The sequence below is a fragment of the Triticum urartu genome, chromosome 5 (genome assembly GCF_003073215.2).
Source record: "Triticum urartu cultivar G1812 chromosome 5, Tu2.1, whole genome shotgun sequence".
In the NCBI taxonomy this organism is placed as follows: domain Eukaryota; kingdom Viridiplantae; phylum Streptophyta; class Magnoliopsida; order Poales; family Poaceae; genus Triticum; species Triticum urartu.
The window spans coordinates 403712504-403721427 of record NC_053026.1 but is presented as its reverse complement, the minus strand read 5'-3'; the positions used below and the strand labels follow the sequence as shown (position 1 = coordinate 403721427).

The following is an 8924-nucleotide window of genomic DNA, read 5'->3' as shown; positions in this document are numbered from 1 at the left end:
GTTCATTTTAATGAAAGCTGCACATTTTTGTCAGTCATAACTAACACTAGCGATCAAAGCGTGCCAAGAGAAGAGCCAAATATAGGCGCTGCAGGTAACGGCAACAAGAGCGGGCTCAATCGCACACATAAGCCACCCAGTGGGTTCCACGCTTGTTCAGAAGCGAAGGACCCAGGATACCTGAAGAAACAGCCACTTCGTCTATCACTAGATCAGCAGATCCAGCAAAAACTGACAGAGAACTTTTATACGCTGTCGTTAAGTCTGTGAATTAACATTTAAAGACAATCTAGAGTATGTACTAATAGCAAGGCAGAAAAGAATTACAAACTAAAGGACGAGACAAAATCTCAAAAAGATCTCTAAGGCCTGCCCTGCGAGTGCAGGAGTATCAGTCTCCCCACACCCTTGTTCCCATGGGCTTGTGCATGTATTCAGAAACAACCTGCTTTGTCTTACTGCGGCGCTCCGTCATCAAACTCGTTCATGTGGTCTAACAGGTAGTTTGCGGCCAGGGTCTCGTCCTTGTTGCAGGCGAAGTACACCTCCAGAACAAGCGCCCGGTCAAAGCCCATTCCTTCAAGCTGCATATGCAAAATGCAATGAGGTTTTTTCATGGTGCCACAAATAAGCATAACAAAGTTCATGGAAATGCAGATGCGGGCAGTCGTGGAGAAACTTTCTCAAGATCTATGAGCTTACACGAAGTATAGCTTCATTCTCCTCAGGAGTGACAGCTATGGTCTGAGGCACACCCTCAGCAAACTGCTCTAGGAGATTCCTGGTTCAGCAAGTATGAGATTGTCAAGCAACATGCAAAAAAGCCCAAAGTAAAACGTCACGGAGATGAAAAAGATTCATACTCGTCTTCATCGCCCTCAGCTGGCTCATTGATTAAACGAAGGAACTCTGCTTGGTTGTCCTGAATCAGCTGCAAAATCTGAGGGTTTTGCTTTCCCAGCTCTTGAAGCAATGGCTGTAAAAAGAATGATCCTGTTAGTCAACTGTCATAAGTAGACTACTTTGACACAGGAGAAAGAGCAGCAACACAAAATGTACCTGTAAGATTTGAGGGTTGGCCTGCACTAAAGAAAGTAAGCTTCGGAATTGTGCATTGTTACGCAAAACATCCAGATTTCCTTCACCAGCAGCATTTGCTGAAGCATTTGGCAGGGCCTGCAAGGTACAAAGGGCAAGCGTTAAAAATATGTAAAAGAGGTAACCGCAGACCACAGAGGGAGAGAGAGAGGGAGAGAGTACTTGAGGGAAGAGGTCCAAGGGGCTAGCATTAGGACCGGAAGAGGCAACTGCAGGTTGAGCTGCTTGCGAAGCCAGGGCAGGATCAGCTGGCTGGGCACTTGGTGGTGGTGCAGGAATCTCCATCGGCTCAGGAATACCCTACATTGAAGATCGAAGGGTATTAGTTGTATAGCCAAGAGATCTGCAATATAAGTTGTGTAAAACATGCCGTTCTTGTAGTACATATTACATAGATTCGAAGACAACTAAGTTTGTAAAAGACACATAATCATATAATCTAGTCATTTACTCATTTGTAAGCAAGACATGATGTGTTCACTGCAATAAGTTATTTGTGTATATTGAAGAACATTGAGCCATAACCAAACTAAGGGAGGATATCTTCTTACAGAATATAAATACTCAACAGCCCGCTCCGGGTTGTTGAATGCAGCACGTAGGGCACGCAGCACAGTGTCTCTGTCCCATGTTCCACCACCCATTTCAAGAATTGACTGAATTGTTGCCTCTAGGGTGCCTCCCGCGACAAGGTTTGAAGCAGCCTGACCATAAGTTTCTGCTTCAGTGCTGTACAAATGATGGTAGTAAAGATCATGTCAAATGGGTTAAGAGTAAGTAATATAACTTCTTCAAATAGGAAAAATATTTTATGAGATTACAAATCAAAATAAGATGAAATAAAGAACATAAATCAACTCACGAGACAGCAACAGCAGGAGCTGGGGAGGCGGTGGCAGCTGGACCAGGAGCACTGACAGGTACACTACGTCAGTAAAGGTAAGGATAGGGTTATCTAGCTGCCAACAACCACTAGCCATATAGCATAACAATAATAATACAAAATTACAAATCGATGATAGGAAGCTATCATTTAATAACAACCTTTTGAGACTCTCCTGCTAAAGTTAAAAAGGAACTATACCAAGATATTAAAATATCACACCTTCTGTGACTGATAAAAAAGAAAGAAATACGGACTTGTGCATCTCATGGCATGTCATTTAAAATGGCAAGGCGGTATTTTATATACAAAAAATATCTTCAAAGAGACCAAAAAAAAACCTGAACACAACAGAATACGCCTGAAAAAGATCAAATCAGTTTTTTTTAATATGAGTAAAACTCACATAGGTGCTGGCGCAGCCACTGCTTGAGGTGCTGGTGTGGCTGGTGCTTGAGAGGCAGGAGTAGCAGGCACTGTCTGAGTAGGGGGTGCCTGCGTAATAAATGCAGGTCAAAAAGTAGAATCTCACCAATAGAAAACACATAATGCAAGTCATATATAGTACTCCCTCCGTTCCTAAATATAAGACCTTTTAGAGATTCCAATATGGACTACATACGGATGTATATAGACTTTTTTGTGAGGAAATGAGAAGTTTGACTTAACCAGAAAAAGAAAATACAAACAGATGACAAAAATGCGTTGAGTCAGGAGCTCATAGTTGTGAACTTCGTAAAATCTACCATTCTAGTTCAACTATATAGTTGCCTCAGAGCTTAACTATCTGCCAATTAAAGAAACAACGAACTTAAACTGTACCATCATAGTTTCAGTGAAAAAATATGGCAAAAGGTACTGTCTGCGAATAACTACCAAAGAACCATGACAAAGTTTTGGATATATGGTACGGCTGAAAGAATTTTTTGCGCCAAAAGAACATAAAGAGCCATTAGTGGTGAGTAACTCATATCAGTGTAATCAAGTTCCAACTCACCTGATTTGAGGGTTCCTTGGATTTAGCTGGAGCTGCACTTGATGAGCCCTTATTCTGTGAAAGGTTGAGGGTCAGAAGCAATAATAACAATCATCTATCTTATGATCAGTTAATAGAAACAGTCCTGAAGCAACTCTAGGCTGTAGCCATACTAAAACAAAGTTTAACAAAAAGGATCAGCAATAGAAACACCTACAACTTTTAAGACAGTTCCAATAGACACTGAAGATCATTACGTTCCGAGAGTTCAAGAACTTGATATCCAAAACAAATACTTCCGACGCACAAAGGTATTGTTATGATTTTTTTTATAATTCTACGCATCACTATGCTACTCCACAATTTTATGACATATATAAACTAGTATCAAGCAGGATGCGTACCTGTCTAAGCATTATCACAAGAAAGTTGTTTTCAACAACTTTGTTTTCCTCCAGCGTAGTCTCGTCCTTAAGAACTGACCCTTGGTATATGAGCATTTGTTGATCAGCTGGGTACACATTCTGCCCTTGTGAAGTCTCAATGAGCTTCTTTACATCAGAAACCTGAATCAATGAATCAATTACAAAGTTACAGCATTCCAATAGCAAAGAAACCAAAGAATCAGGAATTCACATGCTGGTATAATCTAAAGGCTACATAACCGCATACCATGTAACCACACTGCAAAGACCCCATATCTTTACACCTACGATTGTTTGGCAAAGACCCGCCTATGATTCTACCATGCTGGTAGAATCTAAAGGTTACATAACCCCATACCATGTAACCACACGGCAAAGACCCCAGTATGGCAGTATCTTACACCTATGATTGTTTGTCAAAGATCCTTGGTTACTTAGTGACTGCACGCGCCTGCTGTTGGCCCTAGCTAGCAAATGCAGTAGCCTTTAGCAACGTCATGCAAATAGTTTACAAGTGGTGTATCTGTATTTCAAAACAAAGTCGGATGTAACTTGTGTTTGGTACGCTAATTCAGTAACTTGGGCATCAATACTGTGAAACGTTTGTTTACACATGTCGTGGCCCATAATGGGCCAATCATAAGGGGGTTGCACATAAAGTGATGGCATGTGTCACTATATAAATAATTATCTCATTTCAGTCAGTCAACCCAAATATTTCATTATTATTTGCTTGAAAATACATGAGCGACAAAATTCTAAGTAGCAATACAGTAATAATTAATAACGCCCCTTTCGTTTCTGTTGCCACACAAAAGGTAGCTACAGTCCACAGATAAAAAAGATGTGGCCAGACGGAACCCTGTCTCCAATACTGACTCCAATTTGTAACATTGATTTTCCTCTAATAGTTGCCAATATTCCATTCCTTGGGTTTGATACAAAATACTTAAAAAAGAACAACCACCTTCTTTACATAGTCCTAATCTATTTTGGCAACAAAACGATTAAGGAAGTTCACATATTCCAGAGAAGGTTTGTTCTCTACCAGCCGACAAATGTATGTATTTCTAAAGCTTCAATTGCTGCTGTCCAAAGAATCCGCATTAGCAGACAGAGAGAAAAATAATCCAGCATCACATTCTACATTTTGCATAAATTAATTCTCTGCAGTTATGACAGCATAGCCCATAGACCTCCAGCTGCCACTAAAATACGGCAGCTAAGGGCTTGCAATTTCAAGAGTTTCGACCACACACAAATGAAAAGGTCCATCAATAGATGCCACCTGTAGCATGTAAGGAGAAAGTCCCAAGAGAGCGACCCTTAGCTTCTACATACACTTCGGTTCATGGTAAGGATTCAAGTTGGTTGTGCATCTGGTAACACACCAATCAGTACAGCCTCACAGATTCCAAACCCCTGTATATTCGCCAAACAATCATAACCTACACATCGACGCGACCACAACCTAGACGAACTCCGCATCTGCTCCCCGCTCCGCCCAGAGCAGAGCCCAACCAAACGAGCCACAGATTGGATTCGCGGCGCCATCGCTCGCGCTGCACACGACTCGCGCCTAGCCAGCTCCCCGCGAACCCCACCAATCCCTCGGCGCGAAAACCGTGCCCAGCGACCCAGCCCCGCAGGGAACTCCAATAACCCACACCCTAAATCTCGCCCAGATACGCCAACCCTCGCGGCGGCAGACAGACAGATCGGGAGGCGGGGCGGGAGCGGCCGTACCTTGTCGGCGGGGTTCACTTCGATCTCGAATTTGGAGCCCTTGAGCGTCTTCACGGAGACCTTCATCTCGCCGCCGCGCGCGCGTGCGTCGGTCGCGGCGCTCGACGAGTTCGAGAGGCGGAGGCGGAGGCGGAGGGGGGGAGAGGGAGAGGGAGAGGGGAGAGAACAAGGAGGCGGCGTGTTTTCCCTGTTTTGTTTTTTATTTGGGCCCCTGGCGCACCGTGGACGGGTGGTTTTGTGGTTAACCCCTCTAGTTTGTTGTATTTGTAACATAACACGGCCGTGCTTCTCTGCAAGGGTCGCTTTTGGTGTCTTGATCGGTTTTTGTTTTTGACGTTGGAGAGGAGAGGAGGCTTCAAAGCTAAAGAGTAGACAGGGACACTGATTGGACGGGGGCATCTGCTGATTATTGCCAGTGATGTGCGTTTGGCGTGTTACAAACACAGACAACTCCGTGTCTAGAAGAAAAACTCTCACCAACTGACAAGCATCTGTCATGCTTATGTTATTTTCATCCAACAAACCAATATTCACTTGTGTTTTTTTTTAATATACTACTGTACGAATTTTTTTTTGAGAATACAAAAATACTAAGAATTGGACAGTAGGGGAGTTATGACTTATATGAACTACAGTACTAAACAGTAAATCAACAAAGGTTTCTTTATAAGCCTAGCAACATTATTATGTATGTAACTGATTTACACCTATCACACAACACCTGTGATAAGCAACTTTGGAATTGAAATCAAAGTTATGATGAATTAGGTCAGCAGATAATAAAAAATGATCTATACATGTTTCTTTTTGTTAGTCTTGATCTATACCTGTTAATATCAGTGTTTTTCCCATCAAATTTGAGTTTTTTTAGGGATATCAAATTTGAGTTGCTCACCACGTGGTCTGCTACTATCGGTTTTAGGATTGAGAAAGCATCAAAGACTCAACATTAAGCCCATGTTTAGCCCCTTTATGTTTATCTTTAATAAATAACTAAGTTTGTTAAGAGCGCCACGAAAGGTATTGAAAATCAATATAATTGTTAAACATAAAAAATATTTAAACTGTCTTGTTGTTGTAAAAAAAACGGTGATTATCATTATAAATTTAACACACAATCAAATGCCAGGAAAATCAACACCTCCATCAGTTTCTTGAGTAAGCATAGAAAAATGAGAGGGGCGTTTTGGTTCCCGGACTCATATTTTAGTAATCATGGTCGTTGCATGTGCTATTGAGATTCGGAAAATGGAGGCTCTAGTGTCAGTTTGGTTCCGCTGAAAAGTCTAGTATTGAAGATATATTGGTGTGAACAGTTGGCACGATAGGGCCATTGCGTATGGCGTGAGTGCAATTCAATTTTGGGTAGGCGGTTTCTGTTGGAAATATGCCCTAGAGGCAATAATAAATTAGTTATTATTATATTTCCTTGTTCATGATAATCGTTTATTATCCATGCTAGAATTGTATTGATAGGAAACTCAGATACATGTGTGGATACACAGACAACACCATGTCCCTAGTAAGCCTCTAGTTGACTAGCTCGTTGATCAATAGATGGTTACAGTTTCCTGACCATGGACATTGGATGTCGTTGATAACGGGATCACATCATTAGGAGAATGATGTGATGGACAAGACCCAATCCTAAGCCTAGCACAAGATCATGTAGTTCGTATGCTAAAGCTTTTCTAATGTCAAGTATCATTTCCTTAGACCATGAGATTGTGCAACTCCCGGATACCGTAGGAGTGCTTTGGGTGTGCCAAACGTCACAACGTAACTGGGTGGCTATAAAGGTACATTACAGGTATCTCCGAAAGTGTCTGTTGGGTTGGCACGAATCGAGACTGGGATTTGTCACTCCGTGTAAATGGAGAGGTATCTCTGGGCCCACTCGGTAGGACATCATCATAATGTGCATAATGTGATCAAGGAGTTGATCACGGGATGATATGTTACGAAACGAGTAAAGAGACTTGCCGGTAACGATATTGAACAAGGTATCGGGATACCGACGATCGAATCTCGGGCAAGTATCGTACCGCTAGACAAAGGGAATTGTATACGGGATTGATTAAGTCCTCGACATCGTGGTTCATCCGATGAGATCATCGTGGAACATGTGGGAGCCAACATGGGTATCCAGATCCCGCTGATGGTTATTGACCGGAGAGTCATCTCGGTCATGTCTGCATGTCTCCCGAACCCGTAGGGTCTACACACTTAAGGTTCGGTGACGCTAGGGTTATAGAGATATTAGTATGCGGTAACCCGAAAGTTGTTCGGAGTCCCGGATGAGATCCCGGACGTCACGAGGAGTTCCGGAATGGTCCGGAGGTAAAGATTTATATATGGGAAGTCTTGTTTTGGTCGCCGGAAAAGTTTCGCGCATTATCGGTATTATACCGGGAGTGCCGAAAGGGGTCCGGGGGTCCACCAAGGGGGTCCACCTGCCCCGGGGGGCCACATGGGCTGTAGGGGTGTGCGCCTTGGCCTATATGGGCCAAGGGCACCAGCCCCAAGAGGCCCATGCGCCAAGAGATAAGGGAAAGGAAGAGTCCTAAAAGGGGAAGGCACCTCATAGGTGCCTTAGGGAGGATGGACTCCTCCCTGGCCGCACCCTTCCTTGGAGGAAGGGCCAAGGCTGTGCCCCCCCTCTCCCTTGGCCCTATATATAGTGGGGGGAAGGGAGGGCAGCCTAACCTAAGCCCTGGCGCCTCCCTCTCCCTCCCATGACACATCTCCCTCCTCCCGCAGCGCTTGACGAAGCCCTGTTGGAATCCCGCTACTTCCACCACCACGCCGTCGTGCTGCTGGATCTCCATCAACCTCTCCTCCCCACTTGCTGGATCAAGAAGGAGGAGACGTCGCTGCTCCGTACGTGTGTTGAACGCGGAGGTGCCGTCCGTTAGGCGCTAGGATCATCGGTGATTTGGATCACGGCGAGTACGACTCCATCAACCCCGTTCTCTTGAACGCTTCCGCGCGCGATCTACAAGGGTATGTAGATCCACTCCTCCCTCGTTGCTAGATGACTCCATAGATTGATCTTGGTGACACGTAGGAAAATTTTGAATTATTGCTACGTTCCCCAACAGTGGCATCATGAGCTAGGTCTATGCGTAGTTTCTATGCACGAGTAGAACACAAAGTAGTTGTGGGCGTTGATTTTGTTCAATATGCTTACCGTTACTAGTCCAATCTTGATTCGGCGGCATCGTGGGATGAAGCGTCCCGGACCGACCTTACACGTACTCTTACGTGAGACTGGTTCCACCGACTGACATGCACTAGTTGCATAAGGTGGCTAGCGGGTGTCTGTCTCTCCCACTTTAGTCGGATCGGATTTGATGAAAAGGGTCCTTATGAATGATAAATAGCAATTGGCATATCATGTTGTGGTTTTTGCGTAGGTAAGAAACGTTCTTGCTAGAAACCCATAGCAGCCACGTAAAACATGCAAACAACAATTAGATGACGTCTAACTTGTTTTTGCAGGGTATGCTATGTGATGTGATATGGCCAAAGGATGTGATGAATGATATATGTGATGTATGAGATGATCATGTTCTTGTAATAGGAATCACGACTTGCATGTCGATGAGTATGACAACCGGCAGGAGCCATAGGAGATGTCTTAATTTATTTATGACCTGCGTGTCAACATAAACGTCATGTAATTACTTTACTTTATTGCTAACCGTTAGCTGTAGTAGTAGAAGTAATAGTTGGCGAGGCAACTTCATGGAGACACGATGATGGAGATCATGGTGTCATGCCGGTGACGATGATG

General features: G+C 43.7%; 1 protein-coding gene across 2 annotated transcripts; it reads right to left on the bottom strand.

Annotated features, from left to right (window-relative positions):
- Positions 1-220: 220 nt before the first annotated feature.
- Positions 221-5328, bottom strand: LOC125509302 (probable ubiquitin receptor RAD23). Of its 2 annotated transcripts, none has more exons than XM_048674245.1 (11): positions 5129-5328; positions 3362-3523; positions 2979-3032; positions 2388-2476; positions 1961-2023; positions 1650-1827; positions 1261-1398; positions 1060-1176; positions 864-976; positions 703-781; positions 221-584 (listed from the first exon to the last, which is right to left on the bottom strand). In XM_048674245.1, the coding sequence occupies exons 1-11, from the start codon at positions 5192-5194 to the stop codon at positions 456-458; spliced, it is 1188 nt and encodes a 395-aa protein (XP_048530202.1). In that variant the 5' UTR covers positions 5195-5328; the 3' UTR covers positions 221-455. The 2 variants fall into 2 exon arrangements, with proteins under 2 accessions (XP_048530202.1, XP_048530203.1); XM_048674246.1 differs by having other exon boundaries at positions 1961-2011.
- Between the last annotated feature and the right edge of the window lie 3596 nt (positions 5329-8924).

Excerpts from the sequence above, each read along its gene's own strand:
- LOC125509302 (XM_048674245.1), bottom strand. The coding sequence starts at position 5,194 with ATGAAGGTCTCCGTGAAGACGCTCAAGGGCTCCAAATTCGAGATCGAA. Across the intron at positions 3,524-5,128 it reads AAGTGAACCCCGCCGACAAG|GTTTCTGATGTAAAGAAGCT; the intron begins GTACGGCCGCTC and ends TCATTGATTCAG. Across the intron at positions 977-1,059 it reads CCAACCCTCAAATCTTACAG|CCATTGCTTCAAGAGCTGGG; the intron begins GTACATTTTGTG and ends TTCTTTTTACAG.